We start from the raw sequence: 20,999 nt of genomic DNA, 5'->3' as shown, positions 1-20,999 counted from the left end.
TCAGCTGACCTGATGTCTAAGATTTATCCTCGAAGTAAGTAGAGGTTCAGTTTTGAGCCGTTCCGCCCTTTCAAAAACACTTGATGTAAGAAAGTAGATCTACGAATCTGCGAACTTGGAAACCCGACAAGCTTGAAGAGTACCGATCTGTGTCGATAGGTGCAGGCTCGGCGGCTCCTCTTACTAATAGCCGTAGCAATCACCCTGAATTTGTCGGCGTGACCTTTCTAGGATTCGAACCTGGGTGGCCTGGAGCCAGAGATGTTTTGTAGCGGAAAAGGGCCTGAAGGAGCAACAAAGTTCCAACCGAACTGAGAAACGCAGTCCTGGGATTAACGCGTGACCACGTTCTTAATGGAATTCGCATACCGCACATTCACCAAACACTAACTAGGGGCTATTTATAAGGGGATATCTATCACGGCAGAGAACGCTTAAGCACATTACGTTCGCGGACTACACTAGTATTACCGCAGCCTTTCCCAGTTCGGCACGCCCAAGTTCAAGGAAACATAAGCCCCGGCTGCTATCGGCTGACGCAAAGCCATCCGGAGTGTTCGGCCCGCAGCGGTATCATTAGCTGTAGCCGGGGTCACGTCCGAGCTGTATTTTGGACGCGTGTATATCAGCTCAGCCTCGGGGACATGCCGCCACATGCCACGAATTTGTTTGACACGAAATGCAGCAGTAGTTGCCGAAAACTGGGATTAATCCTCCCGCAAGATAAGGAAATACAGGATTTGGGAAGATCCGGGAAGGGGTCGTGAGGGGTCATGTCATAAGAATCTACGAAGTGCTTTAATTTTGTGGGCGGGTTGAACGCAGTAATGTCAGTATCATATTATGGTATGACGTGTTTTTCTACAGGCGATTATAGGTCTTGCCCCTTCAATAACAATAACAACAAGCAGAAATAAAACAACGGAGAGAGTTCAGAGTAGCAAGATTCATTCGCTTTCACTTTCTTTTGCCACAGCATGACAGCGAGACGTTAGCTCACCCGTTCCTCTTACCCTCCTTCCAATACAGTTGGACTTGCAGACTAACATTTCAGTGACTTGCCATTTCTTCGGTACAGACATGCGATGTTGCTCATGTAAAAAAAGAAGAGTTACGTCTTAGTCCTACCTATAGTCCTTACGAATTGGACAGACGTCCAACTAGCTCCCGATACGGAAGGAACAAATGCGGCAATACGAACTCCATATTAACATCACCGTTCCCGTCAGCTCGTATATACACTTCGGAACAATATATATAGATATGTTTCAAGTAAACATACAAAAATAATGTCAGTACGTCGTCACCACCACGACGCATCGTCCCGCAGTTCTATCCCGTTCCTCGAAGACGTCCTAGCCGTTATGTCCAAGAATGCCGCCCGAAAACCGGGTCACATTGTCCTAGCAGGTGCCTCTGCGGTTCTCACTGCGACCAGTCCAGGTGCTAACAGGAGCAGCTACACTCTCCGATGAGCGGGTAGTGGATCTTGATCCAGTTGCAGTTATGCTGTTTCCCCCAGCCCTGGCAGTGAAAACGGAGGAATGTTTTCATGACGGACCGCGAGGGCCGACAGGTCATGCCCGGGGGGAAGGAGCAGGAGCGGCCGGTGGAGCAGCGCCCTTCCTTCACCCATCTCGGCCAAAACCGCACGCCCAGGTCCTTCCAGGAGTGCACCACGGGGCAGTGCGTCAGGGACCACATCCACATCTTAAATTTTCTCCGCGACCTCTTGTTTAGCTTCACCTTACGTCCGTTGGGAAAGGTACCGACGTCCAGGTCGTCTATCCAGCGCGGCTTGGGACCGGGCGGCTTACATCGGTTCCCTTCATTCGACTCTCCGTTCAATGTACAGTTAGCATTGAGCGTGGACGGGTCGGGGTGCTCTATGGACATGTAGTACGGATCGTACTGTCTTCCGAGGAGCTTTCGCAGGATCTGTACGTCCAAGTCCGCCTCCTTTGGGTCAAACTCCGAGTTCGGTGGTTCAATAAGGTCCAGAACGGGCAGGTCGTCCGAAGGCCTCGGTCGGAGGTGTAGAAATGGCTGACCGAAGGCCGCTGGTGAACATATCAGGAATGATCCTGCGAGCAGAAACACGCGGACCCAGGCATCCATGGTTCAGTGCTACAGGCGGTCTTGTCAGGGGTGATATTCCTGCAGCACGATTCAGTTCTGTTACGGTGCACTCACCGAATGGAAGGTGCATCAGATCTATCTGTCTTCAACAACGTAACGTCATAATCCCAGCTCCTCTCGGACAATCCTTCTCTCTCTCTCTTTCGCAATCTCCCTGTCTTCTCCTGACCTCGGGTATGTCGCCAGGGAACGTTTGGCGCGACGTTTTAGACCATCTACCTCTCAGATACACTCGAAATCCTCTCACGTCACTCTGACAACGGAAGTAGTTCAGGAAGCGGCGCCGAGTCTAGCCCCGAAGACGCGAAGGCCACGGGTACGTCTCTGCGGGCCGGCTGTCCTGACTGGTCTGCAGCCCGGCCGCTAGCCCTATGGGGTGCCCTTTCCTGGCCACTGGCGCCCCAACGTCATTCTGACTCACAGCTTGAAGAGGGTCCCCTTGATGTGTGGTATTCTAAAAATGGTCAAACGGCGGCAAAGTTTGTTTTCGTCGGTCTTATTGACGCATCTTCCATATCGAAGCAGTGGGTCGCGCACAGAGGTCCGGATCCCGACCGCGAGAACACGAGCAAATGCCAGCGGCCATCCGCATAACATACAGCCCGGAGTCCTATGATCAATGGTACCAACAACGTGTATCTGGTTGTTACCAGGAAAGCGTAGACAAATACGGGCACGCGCCAGAAAGAATATTCCTGTGGAAATATCGCCACACTGCGTTATGTACACAACACTGGGGTCCCTGGGAGGGGAGCGACATCGGGTCTAGTCAAAATATGTTCAGGGGTCTCTTACCAGCACCCGCCTTTGGAGCCACACAAATGCCAGGATCTCTCCTATACAAATAAATACGCCAGTGGAGTGCAAAAACACGTGGCTTTTCTGGTGTCCTGTCCTTTACTCTTACTATTCATATTCCTCATCATCTACAGCTATGCCTTTTCACAGTACACACAAAGTAAGATCAGGTCCCAGAGTTAAGATACTCTGGCAAACAGGGAAGACGGTCTACATGCAAAACGTTGGGATTACAGAATTTTCACAGTATTTTTACGGTGTAAGTGTCCTTAGCCTTCTAGGTTATTGCTCATTTGCCCTCACCCCCCCCTCACACCCCGAGTTTGAACAGTACCACCATCCTCTGTAAGACTCTAAGAGCAATAGTTCGGCGAAGAAATGCGGCCGTAATCAAGGTTTGTTTGTCTTGATGAGAAGACGTGAACACCTATCACTCGGACCGACAGTAGTGCTACCAAACCGCACTCCTTAAAAATTGTATCACAGAACCATCCTTGTGCACTGACCAGAAAATATATACATCAAGTGCAAACTTCTCCGTATGATTCCGACGAAAGCCTTGACTTCTTTTCCGCTCAGAAACACTTACGTTACTGAGGTAATTGATCGGGAAGCTTACGCTCTAAATCCTAGTCGATAAGTCCACACGACGTTTGCTTGCCGATGGCTATTACCAAATACTTCCGCTTGGCTGATCTTGGCGGACTGACCAGATCGTGTTGCAGCCGGGCACACATCTCCCCAGCCTAACCCCCTCCCCCCCTCGCCAGTGGGACAGCACTGACAGGTGCAGGTCCCCGTGTTTAAGGGACGCACGCGGCCCAGTGTTGTGTGGGTGGTGCGATCACCCTGAACCTGAACCGTCATTATTCAGCATTGCTGGCGTGTTTTACCTGTTGGCGGGTACGAGATACGCTGATCATATAACTGGGAGTATAGAGGCACATCCCTTGGTAATTGTGCAGAGATATTTGTGCGCAATTTTTAAAAAGAAACTCCGTTTGTCTTTTATCGGAAGTACCAGTGATCTCAGAACATCCTGGAGTAAAGCAGGACAGATCACTCGCATTGGGACTTCTGGCAGAGTTTAAAACTTCGTGTATTGCGTGCGAAATGACGAACAACAGTTTGTCTCCTATTTCTTCATCTTATGTTGGGGCTCATCATGAATCAATCAGTGCTGTCCAATACAGCTGTAATTAGGTACGGACATTTGTCATTTCTGACATAAATCACGAAGAATGATGTCTTAATTTGTGTCGACGTAAAATTGGACATCGGAGCTATTCCTGCGTGTTGTTGTGCAGTTTGGGACACTATGAAACAGAGGTGTAGCACTGATAACAGTTGAGAAGTACACAAATGTAGTGTTATGTCTTGGAAAGGATTCGTGACGTCATGCTTATATGCAAATGAAGGAGTACGAAGTTTTCGCCCTTGTTGCCGAAGGCGAGGAGGAAGTCCGTACAGATGGATAGCGTGTCACTGTCCCCCTAAATCAAGACTAGGCTAGGTCGGGCCCATACCGCGGGGTGGCCGCTGGTCTATGCCAGTCTTCCTGTTACTATTTCAGCTATGTCAACACGTCTTTCCTCGCGACGACTCGGCGGTGTCAGCAAACAGATCAATGAGCAAACCTTGTTTCTAATTTGGTCGGGCTCCGATCGGTTTGATGTAGTTTCCACGCGGAGTTTGTGCTGTGTATCTAAGTGTGGCGGAAGCTGATATGAACAGCATTTGCGACATATTTGCCCTTCTGGGGTTGGCTGGGGTTAGTCGGTGTCGGTCGTCTGGGGCGGCAGGCGACACCGCGGAGACCACGTAACGCCCTGCCGCCGTCTGCCTCCGCCCCGCCGCCTGCACCGCCTCGTATTAGGGCTCCGTATCCATGTCAGTTATGTGTGTCACGCGCTGACAGAAAGACGACCGGAATTGATACATTCTTGGCCGCGGCTTTCCCCTCTCACAAAATCCAGGAGGAGCCGGCGGCACGGCGATTTGTACCCCCTACACGGAGCCGGCATTGCGGGAATTCCCACATTAGTAGAGGTCACGACAAGTCCGCTAACTTGAAGAAACAGCGCGGTTAGAGGTGGTAGTGCCACACAGTAATTCTGAACCGACATGGGGATTGTGTTACACAGGACATATATGACCGATTACAGCGCAGACAAACATGTTCTTACCAAGTCAGTCAGTCCGTACATATACACTGATATCCCGTGTCGTCGACATCGAACAATAACGACGTACATCTATTGTCGTCGACCACTGTCTTTTCATCTAGGTCAAAGCGCACATTTTAACCTCACGAATGTGCATCATTCCTGAAGTTATGCAAAGGTAAAGATTTGCCAAAAGCCGGGCTTGTTTTCAAACGAATATCCTCGTGCCTCTTGCCTGGGAAATCCGGAGAGCGCGAAAAATGGCAGATATCTCCTAGCAAGGCATAGCTTAGCACCGCTCGGCGCCAGCGCCAATTTTAGCCACAGAATCTAGTGCGTGGGATCACTGCAACGGTGCATAGCAAAAATATTAGCATTAAGGTATTGGGGGTCATAAAGGGCAATGTTCTGTAATTACGTGATAGGCTTGCCATACCCTACAAGGAAAAACCATCCTGTCAAGGTCACTTGACGAGGCAAAGCGATCCCTTCAAACCGAGATGATATACGCTAGAAGTGTGGTTCCAAGTATTTAAGATAGACCAGAGAGAAGTCATATTTCAAGGATGGTCATTTTTTCATCCCCGGGGAATGTGCGCGATGCGCGCGGCCCCTCCCCGCGGACCGTCTGGGAATGACCCCCCGCGGACCACCGCTTTGTCTTCCCGTAACGCGAGCCTGGGTGCTGAGTTGACCGCCGTGATCCTTCCGCAAGCTGAGCCGTCAATTAATGTTTTACGAGAAATTCTCGAAGTTCCCCAAGTTCCCTGAATACGCGAAGGTGCAAGTTGCAGTCAGAATCAGAAATGTTGTAGCGGGTATCACCCGGGGAATGCGATCTTTACGTGTGAGTGAGACACGGCTGTAAATGGACATGTTACTGCCTGTATACTCACACCTGTCCTTGGTACTGAACTTCCTTCACCGGCTTAGAACTTTGGTATCCAGCGCGTGATTTGACGTCATGTGGCGCCAACTCAACAATACATGTATTACCTCACATTTAACTAGACATCATCTCCAGATTCAAAAACAGCTTATGACACCATAAGTTTCAGATTATGTGTAACAAAGGTTGTCACACACCTTTTGATACCTGTATACTTTTCAACTAATTTTCCCAAGCCATAGGCTGTTTAATTCTGTGTAGCAAGAGCCAGCTTTTCAATGACCAATTCTCTATGGCTTATATAAAACTTTTAATGATGATAAGCAATAGCATATGTATAAAAGAAACGATAAGGGATTTTTAATAAAGTTTAATGAAGAAATTTCAAAGCGGCAAAAAGAAACTTGACTTGCAGCAGCCTAGAGGTGGCATAAGGCACCATCGTTGTAACAGTTCATTAGCCACTTGAAATGAAAAAAGTCTATCTGGAACAAATACATCTGACAGTTGATGAGGATTTGGGTATTGGTGTCCTCCCCCACTGAGGTGTCTTTCAAACTGTGCAAAACTTTCTTTTTACAGGATAATCTTTTTACAGTATAATGCTGGGTTATCTTAACTTACTAAGAATGACTAACTTTCTCTACAGTGTCCCTTTGAAGCATTGCAATACTGACATCTCTCCCTTACAAAAAGTATGTCACAGCGGGTTTGTTTATTATACACTGAAATGTTCATTTGAATACTTGGTGACATCTGCTACAGAAGTACCCTAGGCCTATAGAAGGTTGCATCTTCCCTGTTGTTAGTCCTGTACCAGTTTGGGCTCCACTAGAGCTGATACTGCCACTGTCACCTATAGGGGGAAAGAAAGAGAATCGTCAAATCACACACCAGCAAAGACATACAAAATTCCACATTGCCTTAAGTCCAACATGTTTTAAAGGCAATGCACAAAGCATTTCACAGCCAACAGAAAACATGAGCATATTGATCATGCCAAGTAGGCTTTTATTTCTATTGGTGTCCAAATTGTACAATGACTTACCCACAAGGAATGTTGACCTTGTGGTTCCATTTTTGGCCCCATCTTGCAGTCACACCGCCCACTACAACATGCCATGTCCAGTACAAACCACAGGATATTCATACATGCCCAACTGCTGACAGAAGTTATTCTCATGGCTGCAGTTTTCTAGCTATGAAGCATGAGATTAGGTGTGAGGATTTATCCTACCTTGTTGTCTGGTTTGTCCTCCTGACCTCCCACATCCATGTCCATCTCAAATCTGCCAGGTTGGTTCTGCTTCACTGTGAATCATACAACATCGAACACATCTAAAGTACATACGACTGTTGGCACAACAATGTATTTCTGTAAATGGTACCCAACATATAAATGCCTCTTTTATCAAATATTCTTCTTCATTTCTGCTTAGCCTCGTAGAAACAGGATTATTAGCAGTTTTTCAAGGGTTATGCTTCAGTTTAGAAATTGGGTTAAACTGACACATGTACTCACTGTAGGCTGTGATGTCATACACCATTTCCACTTCCAGGTCACCAGATGTGGGGTCATACCCGGTCACTACTGCTTCCTGGGACAAACATCAATCACAGACATGTTTTATGGTATATCACATGGACTTGAGAATGCACTGTTACAGATCAAGTGAGGGAGTGGGCTCTCCAAGCCTCAAAAACCGTCCATTGGCAAATATGGTGATTATAACACCATATAAAATCCTGGCTACTCATTAGCAGTTGTTAGCTGGCTGTGCCATCTGGTACTAGTATCTTCAGGTATGAGCACAGAGGAAGTCACATATGTCAGAGTACTGATCCACAGCAATGATGATACCTACAAGTTTACTGGGTCTACATCCCCATCAATTCTATGTACTATTCTATCATGTCTTTTTGGCTGCATCATAACTTTAGATAAAGACCACCTGACAGGAAACAGCAATATGTTTACCTTGTATGATGAAATCTCAGGGCAGTAGCTTGCTGACATCTCCAAAATCTGCAAAACAAGATAAAAAGTACACTATAAATTGTGCAAGAAATTTTGACATCATCTGAAACAATTAGACACACAAATCAAGAGGTCACGACTCACAAGAGTCCACCCCAAGGGAGTGAAGTATTGTTCTCAGTTTGTATGTTTGTCTGTCTGTGTATCTGTGGTTCCCAATACACACAATGCAGTACTGCCATACATCCTCATTGCTGCTTTTTACCTAAGGGACTAGAAGGGTGTCCTAGATACTAGATGCATTTCTGGCTGTATTGCAGAAGCTCACCAAATTTCCTGTACACAATGTTCAATGAACCCCTAAGCCACAACAACGAACATCCCTACCTAGGTGTCATTCTCACTCACAACCTCAAGTGGAAGGCACACATCAACGATATCACAACCAAGGCCAACAGAACCCTGGGGTTCGTGAGGAGAAATATAAGGGGGGCAAGTAAAGAGGTAAGAGAGAAGGCTTATACATCATTAGTCCGCCCTAAACTTGAATATGCTTCCTCAGTCTGGGATCCACATACACTACACAATGCTCAGTCCAACACGCTAGCCACTAAGATAGAATCTGTACAGAGGAAAGCTGCACGTTTTGTCACAGGTAATTACAACTACACTGCCAGTAACACCTCACTACAACACTCCCTAGGATGGGCCACTCTGCAACAACGCAGACACATTGCCCGCCTCACTCTTATGTACAAGGCAGTCCACAATCTGATTGCAATACCCACCGCACACATACTCACTTTCAACACCAACAGCACCAGAGGTCACTCACAGCGATTCATTACACTTCCATGCAAAACAGAAACTCATCGCGGCAGCTACTTCCCCAGAACGGTAATCGACTGAAACAACCTACCCCAACACCTCATCAATTCAACATCGGTAGCCAGTTTCAAATCTGGGTTGGCCAAGTCCCTTGGCCTGCCCAGTACCAACATTTAGTCATATAGAGTGTGTCGGGACAACACCCACTGTAGCCACATGTATATAGCACCGTTTGTTTAATACTCACTTATTTATATAGTTATTGTTGCGTCGATTTAGTTTATTTTTTTCGGATTTTCACCACCACCGCTGCAGCTGGGTGTGACCCTGTCACTTTATCCTCAACGCTATGCCCCTCGCGGGGTTTTGTTGAGTAACGTATAGAAGTAGAAGTAGAAGTAGATTGTGGAGACGTGACTGTTCTACTCACCTTGTAGGCAATTTTATCTCCAACCCGAGGTGGCCCATGGAGCGGTGGTAAGGCATCGTAGTCCTTAGGCACAGGTGGGGGAGCTGGGGGTGGGGCATTTTCTGACCTTGAAGACTTCCTTCTCTCCTAAATAGTAAAATACAACAATGCAATTAAACAAAAGCCTGCAATCTGCTAAAATAAATGTAAACCAATGTTACAATGTACCAGAGATGCAAAGTACTTCCTCAGTGTAGTATATAAATAGTAAGGACAACCTCAAGCCAACCGTACACACTCACACCACATCTTCAGAAAAGACCCTGTCGCCGCAAGTTTCCGTTTAGAACCTTATTCAAGCCCACATCCAGACTAGTTTCACTTGTGTGGCTTTCTCGATGGTCTTGGGCTGAATGAGCTCAAGTACAACATGTCCAGTCTTTTATAGACCAGGTGCAAAGTGCCCTAGATGGCTTTACCAATAATTACAGTTCAGCAAAAAACATGATAGTACGTAATGCACTGCTTAGGTCTAAATGCACTAGACTACATGACCTCACTTGACCTCTTAAAAGTGACTTCATCTATTGTTCCTCAGTGTAGTATACTTACATGAATGGCTTGATCAGGAGCTTGAGGTTTGCTTGTCTGTGGTACATCTACGTGACTGGCAACAACCTTGTCTGGTGCATGAACCTGTAGAGCCTTCCCCTTACCACCTGACTCACTGGAGCCTGAGTCACTCTCGATATCAGAATCAAACACAATGTGACCCTTTGAGTTTGATGATGGACCAACAGCTTTCAGTTTAGGATGACTGCTCGAAGCTGCTGGTTGTTTCATGGTTGTCATTGCCTGAAGTCTCTGGGTGATGGGTACAGTCAGCACAGCGGACACATGTCTTGTGCTAACTGCCTGTTCTACAGATGGTGCGGGTGGGACAGAGGTGTGGGCTTCTGACACATTCCCCCCAATAGAGAACACCTTTGCAGAATTACAGGAGATGTTTCCATTCTGCTTAGGGCTACTTTGCCTTTGCTCAGGGTTATTGCTAACTACAGCTTGTCTGCTATGTGTTTGTTTGTTAACACTGACATCATCATCTGTATCACTTGAACTTGAGTCACTGCTGCTTGAGTCAGGTTTATTGTTCCTTTGCAGAGGTTTACTAACTGGCCCTGGTCTACGGCATGTCTTTGTGTTGACGCTGCTCCTTGGCTTGACTTCAACACTGGTACTACTTGACCTTGAGTCACCGCTGCTTGAGTCACTGTCAGGGTCACTGTCATCTGAACTGCTGCTTGTATCCTCAGAGCTGCTGCTGCTACTACTTGAGTCCTTAACTTTTCCTCTAGACTTTGTTGCGACAGGTTTTACAATCTTGGTACTGTTTGGTTTGCCTCCATTGATATCAGAACCCTTGGACGTTGATGGTTTAGAAATAACTTTTTTGCTTCCAGTTCCACTAGCTTTAGGGAATGAAGAGACCAGTTTGCTCGCTTTTCCAGGTTTCTCATTTGTTTTTTTTGTTGCTTTTTTCTTTGTCTGTGGCTTTTGTACTTCTTTTGTTTTTGTAGCAGCTACTGGCATAGCAGAGGAACTAGTACTGACACCACTGTCACTTCCGTTTAACTTATGCTTCTTCCTCTTTCTATCTTTGTCCTGTATTCTAAGTTCAGCAGTATCCGGCCCATCTTCCTCAGTTGTCTCTGCCTTCTTCCTCTTCTGTCTCCTCTCACTGGTGACAACCTGCTTACTGGATGATGGTGGGAAAGACCCGATAGAATGGTCCTCACTTGTGGACGCTTCTGTCTGTTCAACACTGTAAAGACAAAAAAAAAGGAATACAGTAATTAAACTTGAGACAAAAAGCTAATAAAAGGGTTGGGTTCCTGATAAGTGGTTGCAAACATTTCTTTAACCATTCATTCGTTTGTGCAATCCATCTATTTCATTTCATCAATTAAAAGCTGCCCTACCTATTAATCATTCATCAAATTTAGTGAATACTCTTGCGTCCAATCATATCTAGCTTAGTTGTTCTTGTTCTTTTGCCTATCAAGCTTGCATAAAGTCATAATTTACTATTAGCAAAGATCAGAGTGGACCACAAAGTGTTCACTGTAAAATTATGTAACGTTAAGGTTTCCACAAAAATTATTAATATAAGCACTACAGTACGGTCAGTACGGTACCTGATGACATCTCCGTCCCGAACCACGGCTATCTTCTCGGTGGGTGGAAGCAGGAACCCGTCCATCCACAGGTGGAGCCGTCTCCTCCTGCTCAGGCCGAAGCGCCGCTTGATGAGGAACTCCAGGTCGGCCACCAGGCGGCAGGAGTCCATGTCCACTAGTAGCCAAGCCCCCGGCCCGGACCCGCACACTAGCGGCGGCGCCTGCTCAAACCGCAGCCTCACACGCACGCACGTACCGCTCATCTTTGAAGGCGTCTGTATTTCTAGTCTATACTTCGACGTGAGCTATGTAAAGTGCCTTAAATCTGCGCTTACGTCGAAATCACCTCTTCCCTTGGAACGGACGCGGGGCAAACAGCAAGACACGCGACAAACCTGGAAGCGGAAACGCTTATTTGGGACAGATTCACTACTTCGTAGGGAGGGTATTACAGGGGTAAACCACCTTTAATGGACTAGTTTGAACTTATCGAACATTACAAAGATTGACCAACATATAAACATAACTTTATTCTATAGATATAAGTAACCAAAGCTACGTTTATCAGGAAATAAACAACTAGAAATGTGGAAAGTTCCCCATTTTTGTAGTGCGATAACCGAGTACTGCATTGTGGGATAGCGGAGGTTAGCACGACGTTTTGGTAGATTTGCGAGAAGATTTGTCAAAGTCTTTGTGTGCCTTCTCCACTGGATCAGCTCATTTGCAAGTTTGTGAAGGAACCAGAGAAGAGACGGGATGGCCAAGCATCATCCTGATTTGATTTTTTGCCGGAAACAGCCAGGAGTAGGTAAGTGTCGGTCGAAGAGTGTCGATGGCATAGTCACCCCCCTCCCACCATGTGTTTGGTTCCCATTGTTGTACGGTATTCAAATGATTTGATCCTAACCGGTGAGCAAAATTATGGTGTCGTTGTAAAAGGCACACCCACTGTGTATCTATCACTCAGTGTTGTGGATGAGACTTGACTTAAAGATAGGCTGTTATTTTGCAGTCACAGACCAGAATCACATCAGCAAAGTCACGTCTAGAAATATACACATATTTTAATGTGATATTAATTCGTTTTTGAAGGCAAATTTATTGGTACATGCAAGGACATTATAAAGTCCTTGGAACATGTAGTTTGAATCTGGGAAGGGCATCCTGGTTGGGGCTGCTTTCTTCTGGAAGGGGTACAAAAATGGGTCCCAAGGCACTTCCTCGATCACGTCAAAAACCACTACAACAGCCTCATTTCTCCGATGGTATCTACTGGCTGTACTTCAGATGACTATAAATCACAGTTTCTAAGGGCTTACCACCATGACTTTATATTTGTTCCAGCTATCGGTCGCCTGTGTGAGAAGTGTGACGGGAAGTGCGTGATCTGTGACTCCTATGTCCGACCCTGCACGTTGGTGCGTATCTGCGACGAGTGCAACTACGGTTCGTACCAGGGCCGCTGTGTAATCTGTGGAGGACCGGGGGTGTCAGACGCCTACTACTGCAAGGAGTGCACGATACAGGAGAAAGATGTAAGTGTTTTTTCAGTATCAGGATCCAATGTTTCAGCACCTTGACAGTTTGGCACCAGGCCTAGGACAGGTTAGTGTCCTTGGTTAGGGTTAGTGGCAGGGTTAGAGTTGGGGTTAACCCTCCCTGACCTGGTGCCAGATTGCCCTTATCGGCTAGGGGGCGAAATGTCGGTCAGGTGCCAAAACTTCAAGGAATCCTTTGTTTCCACTATGATCATTTAGTCTGCAGAAGTATTGATGTTTGAGTGAATCTTATACCTGTTTGTTATGTTGTCCTGCTTAAAAACTCATTTACTACAGACAGAATCATTATTCGACTATCGGGTAACCCAATAGAGGCAAGTAATGATATCAAGGGTACCCCAAATTTTTATCCACCAATCTTTGACAGTTTCAGGGTTGGGGGTAAGCCTCTTGGCATAGTTGTGCCATTGAGGCAAAGTCTGTGTAGGAGAAACACTGCAATGCATATTACAACTGTCTGTTTCAGCCCAATAGTGGAAAGGCTAGCACAAGGTTGTTTTCAAATCTTTTTGTATCTGTTGAAAATGATTTACAGGTATACATTTGTAAGTACATTTGTATTACATGTACTAACTATGTTATCATCTTACTTTCCAGAGAGATGGCTGTCCAAAGATTGTGAACCTGGGAAGTGCCAAGACAGATTTATTCTATGAGCGCAAGAAGTATGGCTTCAAGAAGAGATAGTGGACAGCAATCTGTTTTTTTTTACTTAAATAAATATGGTTAATTCTGTATTCCTAGAACTCAGTACTTTTTGCCATTACCTTTCAAGGATAATAGTTTGCCAATGTGTATTTCAAGCTTTATACATGTAGGCTATCACAGACGTATGCTTGGTTACTTTTGATAATGTTGTGAATGCTCTTTTTTGACATTCCATTGTTGAATTTGTTGTACCTGTAGTCTATGTATCATCATCACTAAACTTTTTTCTGGGGTTGTAGTAAACTTCATTTACAATGTACATGGGTGTTCTGATTTATATATGTACACACCATGGATTCCCCATGTTTGAAGCACACAGCTGGTCCGCTCAGAGCGGTTCCCCTGTATGAACATCCTCTCATTCAGCCTTTGTGTGAAAGGATATGTAGAGGGTATGGTGTATTAGATTAAGTGCTGGGGTTTGTAATTTTAAACCAGTTGCATATTAAAACAGATCTAAAACCCAACTTCCTTTTCTAAGCATTATTATGACAATATTAAGCAGACTGTCAGCATTCTTTGAATTCTAAGTTGCTGTAGAGATAAAGAGACCCAATCTTTCGTGAAATCTGGATACAGTAACACACATAAAAAAGCATTCAGTGGAATCCTGAGGACTACTTTAATACAAGTAAACATATCATCACAAGTTCAGTGGGATTGTGTTTACAACATCTGTGTATTTCATGGTGAAGATTTCTTTATCAAGTCTATGTAAAAATAGCACAATCAGCCTGTTACATTATGATCAACGTATGAAGAGCAAAACAATGAAAATCTGAGGACCCTAAAGAAGACTGAAATATGATTACTGTTGTGCCTGGAGTCTTCAGAATTGTACGTACACAGAACACATTGGAATAGAAAGAGCTGTAGTATGCACAGATGTGATGAAAGATACTTCAACTTTACACAGAGAATAGAATAATCTTAGTCCATACATCTAGCTAGGGTGGTAAGACCTCTCATTTTTACAATTCTAAATAAACTTGGTGCACAAAGGACAGCGATTAAATGTACAAACTGTGCTGGCTGAGAAAGCCATTACCTTGGAGATCATCCAGTTTTCTTAATCCATCAAGGAACAAGCTATGTTGACGGTTTAAAAGAAAATACAAAACAGCCTATAACATTCATCAGCACAGTTGGTCAGCAAAACGTCGTCTATTCAGATACGTCTCGTCCGCGGTCTGGATCCACCTGTCCCGCTCGTTGAAGGCGTACCCCTGCGGGGGCGAGCCGCTGCGGGGCCGAGGGGTAACTCTCAGGGGCACCGGGGAGTTCTCCCGCGGTGTCTGCCTAGCAATGGTCTCCGGGTCGTCTGAGAAAGAAATAATAAGGTTACTTTCTTATGCTGTAGGTTGTAGATGGCATGGCTTGACATTGTTGGAGAGGTGGACAATGCAAAAGTTGGAACAGTTTTCTTTTCACATGTGGCCAAGTACAACGAATGGATAAAGGAAAGATACACTCCACGTGTGAAGGCTTACAAAAGATACATTGAATTTTTTGCTGTCGCTGACAAATAACGGATGTGGCACGTTAATGATTGGTTTATAGACATGTTAACAATTCAACTGTCTGTAAGATATTGTTACCGTGCTGGCGCCCACGTATTATCGGATGAATAGTTACCCAACTTATAATTATCGGATCTGTTTACAACATTATCTTGTAGTGGGGGGTAAAGTGATCTCCTGGATCATTGAACAGACAAATTAACTGCTAGCTAAAATCTTACGCTAGGTTCGGTACCGACCTGAACATTGTAGAACCACGGACCCAGTGATGGTCCTCTTGGCGGACACCCTACACCAGTATCTGTCCGCGTCTTCAGGCCCGACATGGTACAGGGTGATGGCCGGGAACTCCCGCTCGTCCAGGCGGAGCCGGCGAGAATATTCCCCGAAGGCCTGCGTGAACTCTCTCGGGGAGTAGGGGGCGTTGGACCGGTAGAAGAACCCGTCGAAGATGATTGTTGCCGTGGACAGTTTCCGACCTTTGAGCCACGTTATTCTGGGCGGTAGATGTGGATTCAGGTAGAATTTGCATTTGAGGGTGACTGCGTGGCCGAGTCGGGAGACCTGGACTGGTTCTCCCTTTCTGGGACGGATGCCGTTTGTGATGATCATTGGGCGGATTGGTTCTGGATTGACACAAAAGTGTACAGAATAAAGGACTTTGAGTTGTTTCATGTAGATATCTTGCAATAAAAAAATTAACACAAACTCAAGTACATATGTAGAACATATAATGTCATCTATGCCATCATTTTCAATCGCGGAAAGTGTGGAGAGCAAGCTCTTTACAGCCTTGCATGCCTATACATGCCCAATAAAGCGTGGCTGATATCTTAAGTTCCAGATTAGAGTTTAGTACGACACGCGAAACAATGCTTGAACAAGATAATTTGGAACTTTTTTCATGCCATGACAGAATTGACAAGTCGGTGTATATTTTTGCTGTGATCATCATACATTTGACGCTCCCGAATAGAAAAGTATATAAAAAACACGGCGTACCTGGAGTGCTCCTGAAGCTGTCCTCCTCGCTCTCTTCTGTCTGCATCTCCGTCATGTCTATCGGCGGGACTCGGGGAACTTTGACTTTCTCCGCTGGAAGGAAAAAAGCATCAACAGTTGGTTCAACAACAAGACGTAAGTTTTCACAGCTTTCAATAGACACGCGGCGCCGTATGTACCTCGGTCCACTTCAAGATAAAAGTATAATGGCATTTCATGTCAACTGGGAATGACCCTGTTTGTCTTAAGCGTGTCACAAGTGTGATAGTGCACATGTACCTCCGTGTTCATGTTTACGATACAACATGCCAACATTGGGAAACTTGTAATCTAGTATCCAAACCTATTACAATAGCTACCGAGTCTGAAATTTGTGTAGAGGACGAAAGACACTCGGCAGCTAGAATAGGTTTGGAGAGGACGAAAGAGACTCGGCAGCTATAACACACGTAGGTTTGGATACCAAGCTAGGACATTTGTTGCTCCAAACCAATGGTCTTCGACTTCAATCTGATGACAAAGTATTAACATTAAGATGTAGACAACACCCCTTACCTGGTCTCTCTAGGACGGCCGCCAAGTCGGGCTGCCCCGCTCCGTGTCTGACGGCGTCGCAGAAGTCGTAGAAGGCCTCGTCCCCCAGGACCGGCAACATGTCCAGCAGCCTGAGGAGCCGGCCTCGCGACGTGCCGATGCGTCTCAGCTCCGACTGGTGGGACTTCCCCAGCGTGCCCTTCTCTACCAGGTAGTCCACCACGGGGTCGACCCGGACCTCCCGCTCTAACGTCGGGCGGTTCAGGAAGATGATCTGACGGTAGCCCACCGACATGTTGGCATCTGGGCGTCACACAAACATACAGATGTAGAAAAGACTCTACTTGGCAACCTCACTCGAGCCGACTCATGTCTACGAATCATTAACTAAGAATTAGAATAGCATAATTACACAGTCTCTAGAGTCCCGATAAGATCTGTACTTTGCAAAGTTCTGTATTTGGATTTCATACATGCCATACCGTGTCGAAGAAAGTTGCAATGGACTAAAATTGCTTTGTTGCTAAGATTAGGCGATGCTTGTACAGGACAACACACACTTGAAACACACGTTATCAAAATATTGTCAGTCTGATCTGCGCCGGGTGGCAACAGTTTCCATGTCGCAAACAAAGGAAACGTGTTGCCGCAGGGAGGACTATTCTTCTGCAGTATTCACGCCGGAGGGTGTATGGCCTTATTGTTTTTTCAATACTGCCTTTATCTTTAAAACAAGAAGATATCTTGCCGAAGAATGCTAAAAATAACTACTAAAGAACTTAATACACAGAGCTTCTGTCATTCATGATTGTAACCACCGCACCCGGTATTGCAATTGTCTGTTGGTGCTAATTTCCCTTTCGGGTGCGTAAACTTTACAATGTAAGTAAATTGTGGTGTATGCGTACAAATTAGAGGATACACAGACATCGCTTAAACAGGTGTCATGATGGACATATCATAAATATCATTTCAGAAACTGTCGCCTCCAGATCTCAATAACTTGCAGCTACTGGCGTGCGAGAAATGTTCGCGTTTGGTTTAGCTTACGAATATGATGTGTTTTAGATTCATGAGGTTGTAACCTCGGCCATTCTTTCTTGCAGTGTAAGGAAATGCATTCCCAAAAACTAATGGCTTAGAGGTTACTCTTCAATGTGCAATGCCTTCTGTGCAATGTTGTTCTGCCCATGATTTGTAGACTAGTTGATTCAACCATTATTGTAATTGTGTTACAACAGCATCAAGTAAGAGACTTGAATTTTCTTTAAGTCCAGGGTGCGTCAAAGACAAAACTCGTACCTTGGTTGGCGTCGGGAGCTAGGTAAGTCCTCTCGATGTACTCCGACACTGTAGCCTGCCCGCTGTCCTTCAGCGCCTGCACCAGCTCCACCACCGTGGCCTCCTCCCGGGCGCGCCGCCACTGCAGCAGGGCCTGGTACGGCTGCTGCCGCAGGTTCGTGCAGCAGTTCTCGGTGATGTGCCGGACCTGCCGATCGCTCAGCCCCAGCCGCTTGGCCACCGCCTTCCAGTCCGGCGACTTGAGCTGACAAGCCACGCTGTACAGGATCTGGTCAACTCCGCCAATCATCGCTTCACCTCAACCTGCAACATCAACCGAGAAGAAACGGCTTTTATAAATAAAACCACAAGACTGGCGGCTGTAAAATAACAACTGTCGTACTAAGTGCTGAAAGTCCTTTTAGAAGTACAATAGAGGCGTTAAATTATTAGGTCATCGTAGCCGCACCTACCAACCTGTCGTTTACTTCGCACATACCTTTACTGGTGGAGCAATTTGTTTCCGATGAATTGGAGACAAAGTCAGCCAAAAACGATTGGTCTCAACAATGAAAATTTCTGCGGATTTATGATACGATGCTCCTTTTTTTCGAGAATCGTTAAAGATTAACTTCGCTGCCAATCGGAAACTTAAACCTGTTTGGAGGCAAGTTTCATCCGAATGTTTAACCAAGACTTAACGCGAATCCAGCCGTTTCCATACAAGCTGATAACATCGCAGTAGAGATAGACCCGCGATTGAGCGAGGCACAAGGGAGAAGGAATGCCGGCCGATATTTTGATCCTCCGGGAGCTGCATGGATACCATTCACCCGGCTTTATCCCGGCAACATTGTGGACCTTATCTGATTGGTGCCCGATATTTCTCCGATGTTTTTGTGTAAAGAAACATCACAAAAGAAGGGGGGTAACCGAGCTGCCAAATGTGACAAACATATCGCCTCACAGGGGTTCTAGAAGTTAAAGTCCCGTTCCAAAAGCGTGCACCTTTACGTGAAAAACTGCCCGAGCTCCGCGGAAATATTCTGTTTGCTTAACTCACCTGACGGTCATTACAAAACGACAGCCGCAAGTTAAATCTCACCCCGCACTCCCGGCATGTGAAACAAATCGCCTACTAATAGTGCTAAGTATATATACCAAGACAAAGGCTAATCCTTACAATGTGGTAAGGTTCAAGAAGTCAAGACTGCGTCCTTGGTAACCGCAGTTGTGCTGAGGGGACCGCGCCGCACCTGTCGGACTACAGCAAGAAAAGTCAATGATTCTTGCGCATGAAACCTGCAACTTTTTAAGGTTGCATTTTTTAAGATCAACATTTTTCCTCTTCGGGAATTTAATACTACGATTATGTTATGAATTGATATGCCGTTTAGGACCCCCTTAGTCAAAAGTCATCTGAACAATCTTTACAAAGTTTTAGCATTTTCACCCAAGATTTATAACGTTTCATAAGGAACTCTTCCAAAGTGATCTGTGACTTAAAATGACACGTTAATCTACATCCTAAAGAAGTTTTACACTTGTACAAATGTTTGTGTTGTGCCGCAAACGAAATTGATGCTCGTATGTCAACTACCAAAGGGTTAAACCAACATCACATTAGACGACTAATGAATTATGCCGTGTATAGTAATATCTGAATTGACGTATGCCTCCTTTGAAGAGCCGACCGAAATAACCAAGGGACAGAAATAGATATTAGGTTGTGACGATTAAAAGCGTTTAAAAAGGTCTATTCTCTGTGGAAAGAAAGACAAGCATCCGTGAACAATTGTACAACTGAAGCCATAAAAGAGACACCTTGGGTTTCACCTCCGTCCCGTGTAGAACGGCTGGTTCTGACAGACCGTGTCGTGTTGGCCGTGTTGACTTTGTAAGCCGGCCTCAGCTTCGCCGCGTAAACAAGACACGGTCTCTATACTCTCTGTGGCCGGCATTGTTCCACAGCGAACTAAATCTCATTAGGAAACTTACGCTTGAAATGATCCGTGATTTGAAAGCCGTTGCCCTAACCGCTACTATGCATACTTAAGCAGTGAAAATCACAAATGATCCCAAACCTCTTTTCTGCATGTTTACCTGTTGGTATTGCTGCGAAGACGCTCTAAGGCGCGACAGGTCATCCGTTCAGTGGAGACGTTGGTTGCACCTTTCCGCGGTGTACCTGCGTCTAACGACACCTGTCAGAACACCTGGGCATGTGGGCCAGACGGGAAATCAACATGTCATCAGAAATGATGAGAGTATGACTGTTCTCCGATAACTCCCACGACAAGAGTGCTGAAACAGATGAAATATTCGTTGCCTCAGCTAGTCTGACGTCGCTACCGTATTCCTGTTCTAACACAGTGTGTTGTGTTTCAGCCGGCGTGTTTCCTATCGCCACGTACACAATGCAGCAAAAGGGGTGGCGACAATGACTATACAATTGCAAAGCAAACACGGTATGACTAATGTTTCATAAGACTGTGTGTACAAACTTAGCAGCCAAGGAGACGGCTGGCCGGCTTTCCCGGTCCGCGTCGTTGCCTTGGAGCTTTCTTTGACTTCCAATTAATCTGGATCAGAAGACATCGCTCAGAACGTCTTAGTCCCGTCCGTCCCAAAGGGTGGGATTAAGGGATTTGGTCCCGCTGTCTCCTGCATGAAGAAATCTGACAAAAGGAAAGTTTGCCCGCGTTCATTCATTCGTTGACGGGCCTGTTCTCAAGTTTTCCGCCTACAGCACGTCCACATTGATCGGTCGCATTGATCGTCCACATTGATCGGTCGCCATTTAAAGAAATGCCACTAAATTCTTATAAAGAATTCATAGTACATGTATATCCCTCCATAATGGGATATTTGCTTTAACATTTCGAGTTGGCGAAAATGAACAATGCAGATATGTGCTGAATTTAAAAGGTCAAGACTACCGTTTCCTTGTCAGGTCTTAGTTTCCCTGTTCTTGCTGTCAGTCATCGTTTGTTCCTGGTTGAAAGAACA

At 45.7% G+C, this 20,999-nt stretch overlaps 4 protein-coding genes across 6 annotated transcripts; 1 reads left to right on the top strand and 3 right to left on the bottom strand.

The window, feature by feature from the left end:
* Positions 1-931: 931 nt before the first annotated feature.
* Positions 932-3,237, bottom strand: LOC136440857 (noggin-2-like). Its single transcript, XM_066437001.1, has one exon. The coding sequence runs from the start codon at positions 2,116-2,118 to the stop codon at positions 1,447-1,449; it is 672 nt and encodes a 223-aa protein (XP_066293098.1). The 5' UTR covers positions 2,119-3,237; the 3' UTR covers positions 932-1,446.
* Positions 3,238-6,345: 3,108 nt separating this feature from the next.
* LOC136439970 (coilin-like) lies at positions 6,346-11,789 on the bottom strand. The gene is made up of 7 exons (XM_066435676.1): positions 11,402-11,789; positions 9,819-11,028; positions 9,228-9,353; positions 7,970-8,017; positions 7,514-7,589; positions 7,229-7,302; positions 6,346-6,847 (listed from the first exon to the last, which is right to left on the bottom strand). Exons 1-7 carry the CDS (start codon positions 11,644-11,646, stop codon positions 6,797-6,799), a joined length of 1,830 nt encoding a protein of 609 aa, XP_066291773.1. The 5' UTR covers positions 11,647-11,789; the 3' UTR covers positions 6,346-6,796.
* Positions 11,790-12,004: 215 nt separating this feature from the next.
* LOC136439978 (PHD finger-like domain-containing protein 5A) lies at positions 12,005-14,120 on the top strand. Its single transcript, XM_066435694.1, has 3 exons — positions 12,005-12,194; positions 12,731-12,921; positions 13,543-14,120. Exons 1-3 carry the CDS (start codon positions 12,143-12,145, stop codon positions 13,630-13,632), a joined length of 333 nt encoding a protein of 110 aa, XP_066291791.1. The 5' UTR covers positions 12,005-12,142; the 3' UTR covers positions 13,633-14,120.
* A 131-nt stretch (positions 14,121-14,251) lies between these two features.
* On the bottom strand, positions 14,252-20,699 carry LOC136439974 (uncharacterized). 3 transcript variants are annotated; one of them, XM_066435691.1, is made up of 7 exons: positions 20,094-20,699; positions 19,174-19,254; positions 18,012-18,314; positions 16,731-17,012; positions 16,176-16,268; positions 15,413-15,799; positions 14,252-14,974 (listed from the first exon to the last, which is right to left on the bottom strand). In XM_066435691.1, exons 3-7 carry the CDS (start codon positions 18,298-18,300, stop codon positions 14,790-14,792), a joined length of 1,236 nt encoding a protein of 411 aa, XP_066291788.1. In that variant the 5' UTR covers positions 18,301-18,314; positions 19,174-19,254; positions 20,094-20,699; the 3' UTR covers positions 14,252-14,789. The 3 variants fall into 3 exon arrangements, with proteins under 3 accessions (XP_066291788.1, XP_066291786.1, XP_066291787.1); XM_066435689.1 differs by lacking the exon at positions 19,174-19,254; XM_066435690.1 differs by lacking the exons at positions 19,174-19,254; positions 20,094-20,699 and adding an exon at positions 18,490-18,961.
* Between the last annotated feature and the right edge of the window lie 300 nt (positions 20,700-20,999).

Source organism: Branchiostoma lanceolatum, chromosome 8, assembly GCF_035083965.1.
Source record: "Branchiostoma lanceolatum isolate klBraLanc5 chromosome 8, klBraLanc5.hap2, whole genome shotgun sequence".
Lineage (NCBI taxonomy): Eukaryota > Metazoa > Chordata > Leptocardii > Amphioxiformes > Branchiostomatidae > Branchiostoma > Branchiostoma lanceolatum.
This window is presented reverse-complemented; position numbering and strand designations above follow the sequence as displayed.

Excerpts from the sequence above, each read along its gene's own strand:
- LOC136439970 (XM_066435676.1), bottom strand. The coding sequence starts at position 11,646 with ATGAGCGGTACGTGCGTGCGTGTGAGGCTGCGGTTTGAGCAGGCGCCG. Across the intron at positions 8,018-9,227 it reads GAGATAAAATTGCCTACAAG|ATTTTGGAGATGTCAGCAAG; the intron begins GTGAGTAGAACA and ends CTTGTTTTGCAG. Across the intron at positions 7,303-7,513 it reads GTATGACATCACAGCCTACA|TGAAGCAGAACCAACCTGGC; the intron begins GTGAGTACATGT and ends TATGATTCACAG.
- LOC136439978 (XM_066435694.1), top strand. The coding sequence starts at position 12,143 with ATGGCCAAGCATCATCCTGATTTGATTTTTTGCCGGAAACAGCCAGGA. Across the intron at positions 12,195-12,730 it reads CCGGAAACAGCCAGGAGTAG|CTATCGGTCGCCTGTGTGAG; the intron begins GTAAGTGTCGGT and ends TATTTGTTCCAG. Across the intron at positions 12,922-13,542 it reads GCACGATACAGGAGAAAGAT|AGAGATGGCTGTCCAAAGAT; the intron begins GTAAGTGTTTTT and ends CTTACTTTCCAG.
- LOC136439974 (XM_066435691.1), bottom strand. The coding sequence starts at position 18,300 with ATGATTGGCGGAGTTGACCAGATCCTGTACAGCGTGGCTTGTCAGCTC. Across the intron at positions 17,013-18,011 it reads AGCTCCCGACGCCAACCAAG|ATGCCAACATGTCGGTGGGC; the intron begins GTACGAGTTTTG and ends TGTGACGCCCAG. Across the intron at positions 16,269-16,730 it reads GGCCGTCCTAGAGAGACCAG|CGGAGAAAGTCAAAGTTCCC; the intron begins GTAAGGGGTGTT and ends TTTTCCTTCCAG.
- LOC136440857 (XM_066437001.1), bottom strand. The coding sequence starts at position 2,118 with ATGGATGCCTGGGTCCGCGTGTTTCTGCTCGCAGGATCATTCCTGATA.